Source organism: Salvelinus fontinalis, chromosome 30 (genome assembly GCF_029448725.1).
Source record: "Salvelinus fontinalis isolate EN_2023a chromosome 30, ASM2944872v1, whole genome shotgun sequence".
Lineage (NCBI taxonomy): Eukaryota > Metazoa > Chordata > Actinopteri > Salmoniformes > Salmonidae > Salvelinus > Salvelinus fontinalis.
The window spans coordinates 20,406,217-20,419,910 of record NC_074694.1 but is presented as its reverse complement, the minus strand read 5'-3'; the positions used below and the strand labels follow the sequence as shown (position 1 = coordinate 20,419,910).

Sequence of the window (13,694 nt, the reverse complement as noted above, 5' to 3'; positions counted from 1 at the left end):
GAAAGTAATGTTCTTCTTCTTCTTCTTATTCATTTGACTTGACTACATCACCTCCTGCTTTTACCCCTCCTAAGACTGTCAAACACATTCAAATGATTACCATCATCCCCATTTTGTTCCCTCTGCTTGAGTCCTACAGGTATAATCAAGCATGTGACCGTTGTTAGCCAACAGAGCATAATATACTTTCAGTATACTTTATTGAATTTTAATTGATACTCTTCCCCAACCTCTGTGGTAGAATTTGATTAGTGGAGATAAGATGGTTACCTGCATTATCAGTTTTCATTGACATTCTGTAAGTCATGGCTCATTTGGGCTACTGGCTAGAGAGTCATAATGCAGAGATAAAATGTGTGTGTGAGAAAGAGAGCGAGAGAGCGAGAGAGCGAGAGAGCGAGAGAGCGAGAGAGCGAGAGAGCGAGAGAGAGAGAGAGAGAGAGAGAGAGAGAGAGAGAGAGAGAGAGAGAGAGAGAGAGAGAGAGAGAGAGCAACAGAGAATAACATGAGAGTGAGATTGACTGTCTTTAGTGGGTTCAGACATTAGGTTGTTTGGGTTACAGACAAGTTGGGACTCCTTCAGGACGACAAGTGGTAATGTTGTTAATTTTTAGATTCATAACAAATATATTCAATGTGTTAAAGTCTTCAATTGGCCTGAAGGGATGAGCTCAGTGTTTCCGAGGCCGGCATTAGGTTTGGCTTGTAGAAAAGTTGGGCTTTAGCGATTTGGACAAGTGCTTTTAATTTGAGGCTTGGTAATGTTCCTTTGGCTCCATGCAGAACCAAGAGAGCAGTGGGAATCACGAAAGGACTGGAGGCCTCTTGGTTCGGAACTTGCCTCTCTTCTTCTTTGCCTTTCATTACTGTCCTGTTTCAGTGCACTACTTTTGACCAAGGCCCATAGTGCAATATATAGAGACTAGGGTGCCATTTGGGACACAATCTGAATCGATGCCTTGTGCCTCTTCTGCTCTCTCAGGTCATTTAGTTAGTAATGAGAGCCGAAGAGGAGAGCCATTCAGTCTTTCGGAATACAGAGAAGATTGAATCTGGTTTCCCCTGGAGTTTCTTCAAGGCCAGGAAGAGAGTTAATTAATTAACAATGAAACACTGAGACACTCAGAGACATGTTTTCATTGACGGTCTTAATTTGGGCTGCCCTTCTACTCTCTACCCACTCATCCTCTTCTCCCAGGCCACAACACTGTGGAAGTCCACTGCTGTTCGTGGAGTTTTAACATCACCAGTGTGGAAGTCCACTGCTGTTCGTGGAGTTTTAACATCACCACTGTGGAAGTCCACTGCTGTTCGTGGAGTTTTAACATCACCAGTGTGCTGGAGTTTCTTTTCATTTCAGCATTCAGTTCTTCGTCATGCATCTGGTAATAGGTGTGTGTGTGTGAATTATACTGTTTTCTAACTCGCCTGTCAGAGAGAAAGTGGCAGTGGTTGTGGGTTTGCGTGTGTGTGTGTGTGTTTCTGCCTGCTTCCATGAGTGTGTGGAAGCAGGCATTAATAACAAACTTTTCAACGACAAGGTCAAAAATCCCATTGCGAGTGTCATAAAGGGTGGAAGCTCAACACATTGGTATCATTTATTACTGTAATGACTAGAGGGCATAGTCGCAGAGGGCTTTCTGGGAGAAGAATAGAACAGAGAAAGAAATAGCTTGTGTTCTAAATGGTACCCTATTTCTTATGCACAGTGCCTTCGGAAAGTATTCAGACCCCTTGACTTTTTCCACATTTTGTTACGTTACAGCCTTATTCTAGAATTTATTAAATCGTTTTCCCCCCCTCAATAATCTACACACAATACCCCATAATGAAAAAGCTAAATCAGATTTATAGAAATTTTTGCAAATGTATAAAATCCCAAAAAATTTAAACGGAAGTATCGCATTTACATATGTATTCAGACCCTTAACTCAGTACTTTGTTGAAGGACCTTTGGAAGTGATTACAGCCTTGAGTCTTGTTGGGTATGACACTACAAGCTTGGCACACCTGTATTTGGGGAGTTTCTCCCATTCTTCTCTGCAGATCCTCTCAAGCTCTGTCAAGTTGGATGGGGAGCATCGCTGCACAGCTATTTTCAGGTTTCTCTAGAGATGTTCGATCGGGTTCATGTCCGGGCTCTGGCTGGGTGACTCAAGGACAATCAGAGACTTGTCCCAAAGCCAGTCCTGCATTGTCTTGGTTGTGTGCTTAGGGTCGTTGTTCTGCTGGAAGATGAACCTTTGCCTTCCTGAGTGCTCTGGAGCCCAAGGATCTCTCTGTACTTTGCTTCGTTCATCTTTCCCTCATTCCAGACTAGTCTCCTAGTCCCTGCCACTGAAAAACATCTCCACAGCATGATACTACCACTGTGACACTTGTAATTCATGCCAAAGAGTTTAATCTTGCTTTCATCAGACCAGAGAATCTTGTTAATCGTGTCTTTTAGGTGCCTTTTGGAAAATTCCAAGCTGGCTGTCATGTACCTTTTACTGAGGAGTGGCTTTCGTCTGCCCACTCTACCATAAAGGCCTGATTGGTGGAGTGTTGCAGAGATGGTTGTCCTTCTGGAAGGTTCTCCCATCTCCACAGAGGAACTATGGAACTCTGTCAGAGTGACCATCGGGTTCTTGGTCACCTCCCCGACCAAGGCCCTTCTCCCCTGATAGTTCAATTTGGCTGGGTGGCCTGCACTAGGAAGAGTCTTGGTGGTTCCAAACTTCTCCCATTTAGGAATTATGGAGGCCACTGTGTTCTTGGATATCTTGGGGCAGCAGGTAGCCTAGTGGTTAGAGCATTTGGCCAATAATTGAAAGTTTGCTGGATTGAATCCCCGAGTTGACAAGGTAAAAATCTGTCTTCTTCCCCTGAACAAGGCAGTTATCCCACTGTTCCCCGGTAGGCCGTCATTGTAAATAAGAATTTGTTCTTAACTGACTTGCCTAGTTAAATAAAGGTTACATTTAAAAAATTTAAAAATGCTGCAGAAATGTTTTGGTACCCTTCCCCAGATCTGTTCCTCGGAGCTCTACGGACAATTCCTCCGACCTCATGGCTTGGTTTTTGCTCTGACATTACTCTGACAGGACCTTATATAGACAGGTGTGTGCCTTTCGAAATCATGTCCAATCAATTATATTTACCACAGGGGGACTCCAATCAAGCTGTAGAATCATCTCAAGGATGATCAATGGAAACAGGATGCACCTGAGCTCAATTTCGAGTCTCATAGCAAAGGGTCTGATTACTTATGTGAATAAAGTATTTCTGTTTTTTTATTTTTAATACATTTGCAAAAATGTCTATACACCTGTTTTTGCTTTCTCTGTATGGGCTATTGTGTGAAGAGTGATGAAGGAAAACAAATATTTAATACATTTTAGAATAAGGCTGTAAAAATGACTGTTACTTCTACATTGATAAAGTTTGATCATAAAGTTACTGGTCTCCTCCCCATGTCAAACACTTGGATTCAGGAGGCAGATTATTAAAGGGATAGGATGACATTATCCTAGTGCTGAGCGATTAGTGCTTTTTTCTAGGTCGGTTTGATTTCGGTTTCGATATTCATTTATTTTACATTAAATGCATTATAAAATATTGACATAAAAAAATAAAAAACATGGAAATTCCAAAGCCAAAAATAGTGACGTTTCAATTGCCAAAACATGGAAAAGATTCCATTGTCAGGTGCCAGGCACCTCAATGATGGCGTGTTGACCAATGATGTTCCTTCCTCTAGTCCTCGTCTTTGCTAAATTTAATCCAGCCTCATCTATGGATATGAGTTCCTGGGGGATGGGACTTGCGTCCAACTCCATGATTCTCAGAAATTACAGTAAATACTGTATTGTAAATTTCACTGGCAACATCAATTGGTCTCTAATGTTTCAAGAGTATAATACTAGTACATTACTTGCACATATTCATACCGTTTATCCTTCACTCTTTGGGAATTCGTTTCAAATGGGACTCTGTAGATTTTCTTCAACCAGAGATGTTGTTTCTTAAGTATGTGGGCTATGGTTGAATAGCTCACTCTGATGTTATGGAAGATGGCAGGGTTTTCAATAAATTTCTGTTGGATTTCCTGCAGTCTTTTGGTATTATTTTAAAGTACCATTTTCACAATGGGAAAGGGGATACCTAGTCAGTTGTACAACTGAATGTATTCAACTTCCACATTTAACCCAACCCCTCTGAATCAGACAGGTGTGGGGGGCTGCCATAATCGCCATCCATGTCTTCAGCGCCCAGGGAACAGTGGGTTAACTGTCTTGCTCAGGGGTAGAATGACAGATTTTTTAAAATGTGCTTATCATTGTCTGTGAAAGCAATGAGAAATGACTTACGGTTTTGAAAAAAAACAACACTCTTGTGCTCATTAGCAGTGATATAAGCTATAAGATATATATAAGATATATAAGATATATATAAGATATATAAGATATATATAAGCTATAAGATATATATAAGATATATATAAGATATATAAGATATATATAAGCTATAAGATATATATAAGATATATAAGATATATAAGATATATATAAGATATATATAAGATATATATAAGATATATATAAGATATATAAGATATATATAAGATATATATAAGATATATATAAGATATATAAGATATATATAAGCTATAAGATATATATAAGATATATAAGATATATATAAGATATATATAAGATATATATAAGATATATATAAGATATATATAAGATATATAAGATATATATAAGATATATATAAGATATATATAAGATATATATAAGATATATAAGATATATATAAGATATATATAAGATATATATAAGATATATAAGATATATATAAGATATATAAGATATATAAGATATATATCATTAGCAGTGATATAAGCTATAAGATATATATAAGATATATAAGATATATATCATTAGCAGTGATATAAGCTATAAGATATATATAAGATATATAAGATATATATCATTAGCAGTGATATAAGCAGTGCTATAAGATATATATAAGATATATAAGATATATATCATTAGCAGTGATATAAGCAGTGATATAAGCTATAAGATATATATAAGATATATAAGATATATATCATTAGCAGTGATATAAGCTCATTAGCAGTGTGGTCCTGTGTGGCTCAGTTGGTAGAGCATGGCGCTTGCAACGCCAGGGTTGTGGGTTCAATTCCCACGGGGGGACCAGGGTTCAATTCCCACGGGGGGGCCAGGATGAATATGTATGGACTTTCCAATTTGTAAGTCGCTCTGGATAAGAGCGTCGGCTAAATTACTTAAATATAAAGTACTTAATTAAAAATACTTTGAAGTACTACTTAAGTAGATTTTTGTGGAATCTGTACTTTAATTTGCTTTATATATTTGCAAGTACTTTTACTTTTACTTCACTTCATTCCTAAAGAAAATAATGCACTTTTTTACTCCATACATTTTCCCGGACACCCAGATGCATTTTCCCGGACACCCAGATGCATTTTCCCGGACACCCGGATGCATTTTCCCGGACACCCAGATGCATTTTCCCGGACACCCAGATGCATTTTCCCGGACACCCGGATGCATTTTCCCGGACACCCAGATGCATTTTCCCGGACACCCAGATGCATTTTCCCGGACACCCAGATGCATTTTCTCGGACACCCAGATGCATTTTCCCGAACACCCAGATGCATTTTCCCGGACACCCGGATGCATTCTACCACCATCTACCATTCTACCACCACAACATAGCATTCACTACAGTAACACTACAGTAATATAGCATACAGCATAAACATGTTACAAAGTAGTATAGCTCCCAATTTCATACATACAGTAATACATGAAACATTTACTTTGTTTCCCCTTTACGGCATGTATTGGAATCTACAATCTTTACTATGCTTTATGTTGAACTACTGTCAAGTAGTAAAAGCAGTAGATAGGTCCAATGTCTCCAGTACTATTCTAACTTTTGTAACGTCTGGATGTTGGATGCTATGGTGAAGTGACTCAGCTTGGGCTGCACTCTCTGCCCATTCTCTCTCAAGGTCAATGCAAGGTTGACCACATGGTCCACCACAGTCGCCCGAATATCATCAGAGACTACTCTCCTGGTTCTTGTTCTTGGTCTTCCTCCACCTCTCTCTGCCAAGTTCGCTTCCGTTGTTCTCCAAACACAGGAGTTCTCACCTGTGGCCTTGTTATCAAATCAAATCGTATTTGTCACATGCGCCGAATACAACAGGTTTAGACCTCAGACCTTACTGTGAAATGCTTACTTACAAGCCCTTAACCAACAATGAAGTTTTAAGAAAATTCCATTAAAAAAAGTAAGAGATAAGAATAAAAAATAATAAAAGAGCAGCAGTAAATAACAATAGCGGGGCTATATACAGGGGGTACCGGTACAGAGTCAATGTGCGGGGGCACCGGTGTCGAGGTAATTGAGGTAATATGTAGATGTAGGTAGAGTTATTAAAGTGACTATGCATAGATAATAACAGAGAGTAGTAGCAGCATAGAAGGGGGGAGGGGGCAATGCAAATAGTCTGGGTAGCCAGTTGATTAGATGTTCAGGAGTTTTATCGATGGGGGTAGAAGCTTTTTAGAAGCCTCTTGGACCTAGACTTGGCGCTCCAGGACCACAGTCTTTGACTAGGGTAGGTTTTTAGGGCCTTCCTCTGACACCGCCTGGACCGCCTGTCTATATAAGGTCCCACCGTTGACAGTGCATGTCAGAGCAAAAACCAAGCTATGAGGTCAAAGGAATTGTCCGTAGAGCCCGAGACAGGATTGTGTCAAGGCAGAGATCTAGGTAAGGATGCCAGTACATTTCTGCAGCATTTAAGGTCCACAAGAACACAGTGGCCTCCATCATTCTTAAATGGAAGAGGTTTGGAACCACCAAGACTCTTCCTAGAGCTTGCCGCCCAGTCAAACTGAGCAATCGGGGGAGAAGGGCCTTAGTCAGGGAGGTGACCAAGAACCTGATGGTCACTCTGACAGAGCTCCAGAGTTCCTCTGTGGAGATGGGAGAACCATCCAGAAGTACAACCATCTCTGCAGCACTCCCACAATCAGGCCTTTATGGTTGAGCGGCCAGACGGAAGCCACTCCTCAGTAAAAAGGCACATGACATTCCAAAGGACTGTCAGACCATGAGAAACAAGATTCTCTGGTCTGATGAAATCAAGATTGAACTCTTTGGCCTGAATGTCAAGCGTCACGTCTGGAGGAAACCTGGCACCATCCCTAGGGTCAAGCATGGTGGTGGCAGCATCATGCTGTGTCAATGTTTTTCAGCGGCAGGGACTGGGAGATTAGTCAGGATCAAGGGAAAGATGAACGGAGCAACGTACAGACGGATCCTTGATGAAAACCTGCTCCAGAGTGCTCAGAACCTCAGACTGGGGCCAAGGTTCACCTTCCAACAGGACAACGACCCTAAGCACACAGTCAAGACAATGCAGGAGTGGCTTCAGGTCCTTTGTGTTGCCCAGTCAGAGCCCGGACTTAAACCCGATCTAACATTTCTGGAACCTGAAAATAGCTGTGCAGTGACGCTCCCCATAAAACCTGGCAGAGCTTAAGAGGATCTGCAGAAAGGAATTAGAAACTCCCCAAATACAGGTGTGCCAAGCTTGTAGCGTCATACCCAAGAAGACTCAAGGCTGTAATCACTGCCAAAGGTGCTTCAACAAAGTACTTCAACAAAGTACTGTGATATGCAAGTGAACACACTCGCTGATCTCCCTGTTCTCTGTTCATTGGTTGACTGAATACACCAAACCAATCTCTTATCCAATCAGTTATGTACTGATTCACATAATTCAGAGGTAGTGTGTGCGCGTGCGTGAGTGTGCGTGAGTAAGCTGCAGTCTGTCTCTAACCTCTGACCTGTCACTTCCCAAGATAGGAAGTGTTCCTGTTCTTGTTCCTGCATAACTTAACACATGCTGCACACACACACACACACACACACACACACACACACACACACACACACACACACACACACACACACACACACACACACACACACACACACACACACACACACACACACACCCCACGAATGTTTGACAGCTAATCCTCTTCTCTCGTCACCATCTCCACTTAGCTTTCACACTGACCTGAATTGACCAGGAAATGAGTAGACAGAACAAAGGGCCAGATCGTGCATCAACAGCAGAAATGTCAATCAGTTACAGAGCTGAGCTTCATTACTGCATTACACACACAGCCTCCCAAATACTGATGACCTTGTCCAGAGAAGGTACATTTTTAGTAGAGTAGAATGCTAATTGAATGACGTTGCCACATATTTAAATAGTGAAATATCACTCACTTCATTGAACTCGTCAAATGCTGGTACTGCACCAAAGTCTTTTAATAGACAGAGTAGAGCCTAACCTAAAAAACATCTTACCACATGCCAGTAAATGGTGTCTACCGCAGAAATGGAGCATTCAGATGCCTGCAGGGATGTTCGAGGTTTATTAGGGCCGGACAAATAGACAAAAATACTAATGCTGTGGTGTTTTAGACGCCTTCCTCGGAGCCTTTAGTAGTTTCATCTTCTGGAATTAATCAGTCAATCAATATTCCACTCCATTTTTTATTTTATTTTATTTTTATTTCACCTTTATTTAACCAGGTAGGCAAATTGAGAACACGTTCTCATTTACAATTGCGACCTGGCCAAGATAAAGCAAAGCAGTTCGGCACATACAACAACACATAGTTACACATGGAGTAAAACAAACATACAGTCAATAATACAGTGAAAAATAAGTCTATATACAATATGAGCAAGTGAGGTGAGATAAGGGAGGTGAATCAATCCATCAATCTAACCCCATCTTTCTCTGTCTTCCCCTGTAGGTTTCGGGATGTCCACTCCGGTGACAGTAGCAGGGAAGGTGTTCCTGATCTTCTATGGCCTCCTTGGCTGTGCCGCCACCATCTTGTTCTTTAACCTCTTCCTGGAACGCATTATCACCCTCCTGGCCGTGGTCATGAAGGCCGTGAGGGAACGGCGCATCCGGAACTCCGGCCTCCTCCCGCCGGGTATCCGCCATGACTTCTCGGCGTGTTCTTTCCCGGGGTGGAAGCCGTCTGTCTACCACGTCATGTTGATCCTGGGGCTGTCTGCCATCATCATCTCCTGCTGCGCCTCAGCCATGTACACCCCTGTGGAGGGATGGGCCTACCTGGACTCACTCTACTTCTGTTTCGTCACATTTAGGTAAGGTAGCCTACTAGAGGTCGGAGGTTGGAGAAGTGGGCCAGCCAGCAACCGGCTGGAAGGCTGTCTGTATGAATCTTGAGTCTGACTGAGGGTGAAATCTGGTGGGGAGTAAAACAGAGAAATGCTGGCATCCTAGAGTATCCATGATATCATATCCTGTGCCCATGAGCAAGGCACTGCACTGTGGCTGGCCTGTTCTTTAACCTCTCTCTGGGTGTGTGTATTTGTGTGTCTCGGGTAGGGTCGTATAATTCTGGCAACTTTCTCAAAATTCCCTGGTTTTCCAGAAATCCAATTTGAAGGATTCCTGCAATTAGGAGGGAATAAGTCGGAAATATTCAGCTATCCTCAGACCCAGATTTGAATTTCTGGAAAACTGGGGAATTTGTGGAAAGTTACTGGAATTTTGCAGTCCTAGTCTCAGGGGGGTTGGGATAGAAAAAAGACAAAAGGCAAGAAAGTAATGTTATTCTTGTTTTTTTTTTCTTCTTCCCCTCCTCCTCTTCCTCTTAATCCTCCTTCTTTCCATATTCCTCCTCCTTCTCCCTCCTTCTACTCCTCCTCCCCTTTTTTCTCTACCTCCTCCCCCGTCAGCACCATTGGCTTTGGGGACCTAGTGTCAAGCCAGAGAGCGGACTATGAGTACCAGCCGCTGTACCGTCTGGCTAACTGCCTGTTCATCCTCATGGGCGTGTGCTGCATCTACTCTCTGTTCAACGTCATCTCCATCGTCATCAAACAGGTAGATGTAGAACAACGAGCACAATGGAAATAAGTCTGTCGACAATATTGTATTTTTAATCCTTGATGCATTGTTGTGTTCAGTTAGCTGAACCACCTCTATCTGTAACTCTATCTGTATTTTAAACATCTAATCAGATTCCTTCCTTCCTACAGGTGCTCAACTGGATGCTTCAGAACCTGTGCTGCCAGCGGTGCAACATCAGGTCAAACTCTTTCCCGTTGGGACGCCGCAACGCCATCCGGCCCGGGTCGAGAATCCGTAAGGGCCGCTTCGGAATCAGACGCCCACCGGACTCTGGGGATTCGGGACCCTGCGACAGCGACACGGAGGGGGGAGGACGCAGACTCTCTGGAGAGATGATTTCAATGAAGGACCTGACGGCCTCGAATAAGGTCTCACTGGCACTCATGCAGAAGCAGTTATCAGAGTCCGCTAACGGTTATCCCAGGACGGTGTGTGGTGGCTCGAGACATAACGGGTTCTCTGGAGGAGTGGGCGCTCTGGGGATCATGAACAACAGACTGGCAGAGACCAGCAACTCCAGGTAGACCTGTGTAGTGTTTCTCAACTTCTGGTCCATGGACAGGCGCTGGTCTGTGAGATGTGGACTTTCGGTCGGTGAGATGATTGACTGACTTAATGTTTGCAGTCCCCCACAGAGTAAAGACCATAGCTTGTCAGTCTCTGACACACGAGAGACCTGCTGGTCTCTCAGATAATAAAAAGGTTGGTATGAAAGGTTGAGAAACACTGGAGTAGATGCCTGCAGGGTGGTAGAGAATGTGCTTGAGGAGACTGAGACTGATGGGGAGAAAAACTGAGAGGAGTTTTATGGTCTTATGTGATTAACTTTATTTGCTATCACTCTTGTCATGCTTGATTATGTCTTGTTGTTCAATGGAAGAGCATAATGATATGCATGAAACTGTTGGACATTTTTGGGGATGGAATCAACATCCTGTGATGATGATGATGATGATGATGATGATGATGATGATGATGATGATGATGATGATGATGATGATGATGATGATGATGATGATGATGATGATGGGACAGTTGGAATGATACTATGGGAAAGAAAGGAACCTTCTTGTAACTGTGCTTTTGAAGGTCAAAACACTTGAGACAACCATGGAAGGAATTAGTATAACATGAGGCCATAAGCCGACATATTGCTCTCTTTGACTCGAAGCCAGAAAGAACATTTTCACTGATATACCTTTGGCAATCTTCAAAAGAATTAGTTAGCCATACCTGAGTAAATCTCTGAGGCAGTGAGTATCAAACGTCTCCGAAGAATTAGTTTGCCATATGTAGCAAACGTCTCAGATAAGACGTGCTGATCTAGTATCAGTTTAGCCTTTTAGATCAAAATGAATACAATGAACAGGAGGGACCTGATTCTAGATCAGCACTCCTTCTCCAAGATGCGTGATACATACTGCCCCAGATCAATGTGACTTCTACAGCATACTGTACTGGAAGAGGCAACTCTGTGCGATCATTACGACATTATCATCATCATCGCTTTGGAGCTTTTTCACTAAGTATGTCATTTATAAGTAGATTTGAATGTATAGGTTGAGTTGGTACTGTACCTATCATTTCAACACAAAGATAACTACAGTATGATATAGTACATATATAGCTATGCATTCCATGTCTCATTGTGAAGAACAATAGGAACTCATCAACATATCAGATCCATTTACAGACCAGATTTACAGGCCTGAAGTATGGAAGCTGAACCATAGAGAGCATAACGTGACCTTAGTGACAAACCTAGTCTCTATCATAGAAATAAAATGACTAGAATGAACATTCAAGCCATTCATGTCAATGCTCTGTGATGTATGGACCGGCAACCATATTGATTGTGCCTATGCGAGGAAGCACAAGCAACAAGTCATAATATTACAATGGTCTCCACCAATCATCTTGTACTAGTCTAATCTTAAGCTCAGGTGACTGATTATTATGGGGGAAGAGGAGACTGGTTCAGCACGTCCCAAATCGCTTGAAAGGTGGAAGCAATATGGTGGAAGCTCCAACACTATACTGCTTATACCTGCCCAGACCCTTCGGATAGATCTGCAAATGTTGAGGGGTTAGGGACAAGGGGGAAAGGTAAGAACATAATTCAGACTGGCTGGTGTTGTATCGGGTTGATGCTACTGCTGTAGTGTGTGATGTAGCCTGCAACCACAGCTCAGTTATGTCAGTCAGTTCAGTGAGCTCCTAGTTAGATATTCAGCACTGAGCCTGACTGCAGGGCTTCAAACAGTCATTTCCTATTTCTCAAGATGGACGAGTGCAGAGAAGAGAGAGAGGGAGAGAGCGAGGGAGAGGTGGGAGAGGGAGAGAGCGAGGGAGATGGGGGAGAGGAAGGGAATGAAAGTCGAGGGCCTCCTAGGAAGGTAACTAGGGTTCTTATCAGCTCAGAACATGTTTTAGGGCAGAGAGTGTTTGACTTACTTTATGGGTGTATGCCGGCTAAAACTACTCTTCTCTTCTCCTTTTCTTTCCTCCTCTTCTCCTCTTCTCCTCTCCTCTTCTCCTCCTCTCTTCTCCTTCTCTCTTGTTCTCTTCTCCTCTTCTTCTCTCCTCCTCTCCTCCTCTCCTCTCCTCTTCATTTCTCCTCTTCTTCTCTCCTCCTCTCCTCCCCCCTCTTCTCCTCTTTCTCCTCTTCTCCTCTTCTCCTCTTCCTCTCTTCCTCTCTTCTCCTCTTCCTCTCTTCCTCTCTTCCTCTCTTCCTCTCTTCCTCTCTTCTATTCTTCTCTTCTCATCTCCTCTCCTCTCTCAACTGAACTAAATCTGCCTGTAAGAAAAATAAAACAGGAAAATGAGCAAAAGATAAAAAAGTGTGCAAAAATGAACATGAAAAAATATGTATTTCTATAAAAGGACTAATGAAGAGGAGGTTGATAGCCAGACAAGGGTATAGCTTGGTGAATAAGGGGATCGTATACACGTGCTTGACATGTTAAATAGAGCAAATTTGGGAGAAGGAGAGTCAATTGAAGACATTAAAACGAGTTTCCCTTGTAGCCTTTCATCTCAAAGGATTCTCACACTTGACTGTCATTGATTCTCCTCGTTACAGATTTGCAAGTTTTGAGAGTGAGAGAGAGAGTCCTTGAAAGAGAGAATAACAGTCCTGCAGGCATGCATGTAGAATGAAAAGGTAAATAGATAAATAGAGATGGAAAAATCGAGCGAAAAACAAAGGGAGAGAAAGTGAAAGAGAGAGAGAAAGAAAGAAAGAAAGAAAGAAAGGACTAATGCAGAGAGGAAGAAAGAGATTGATACACTGAGCTGACAGAGAAAGAAAGAAAGAAAGAAAGAAAGAAAGAAAGAAAGAAAGAAAGAAAGAAAGAAAGAGAGAGAGCGTGAGAGCGTGAGAGAGAGACAGACAGACGGAGAGAGATTGAAAGAAAGGACAGATACAGAGAGCAGTTAGGAAGAAAGAGATACACAGAGCAGACATAGAGAAATAAAGAAAGAAAGAAAGAAAGAAAGAAAGAGAGACAGAGAGAGAGAGAGAAAGTGAGATAGAGACCCCTTCCCAGATCCAGATACACAGAATAGCACAGCCAAGAGCTCAACTCTCCCTGGCGTCCATCATTACCATCTCTCTCCCTAGTCCACCCACGCCTGCTATTGCTCGCGGGCTCTGCCATCTCTGCAT

The 13,694-nt window shown here is 42.4% G+C and overlaps 1 protein-coding gene across 1 annotated transcript in view; it reads left to right on the top strand.

The window, feature by feature from the left end:
• Window positions 1-13,282, top strand: part of kcnk12 (potassium channel, subfamily K, member 12) — a 61,046-nt gene extending 47,764 nt beyond the window's left edge. Inside the window, exons 2-4 of the mRNA XM_055889980.1 lie at window positions 8,892-9,255; window positions 9,853-10,000; window positions 10,156-13,282. Coding sequence (XP_055745955.1) covers window positions 8,892-9,255; window positions 9,853-10,000; window positions 10,156-10,551 — 908 coding nt within the window. The 3' untranslated portion in view covers window positions 10,552-13,282. The remainder of the gene's footprint in view (window positions 1-8,891; window positions 9,256-9,852; window positions 10,001-10,155) is intronic.
• The last annotated feature ends 412 nt before the right edge of the window (window positions 13,283-13,694 follow it).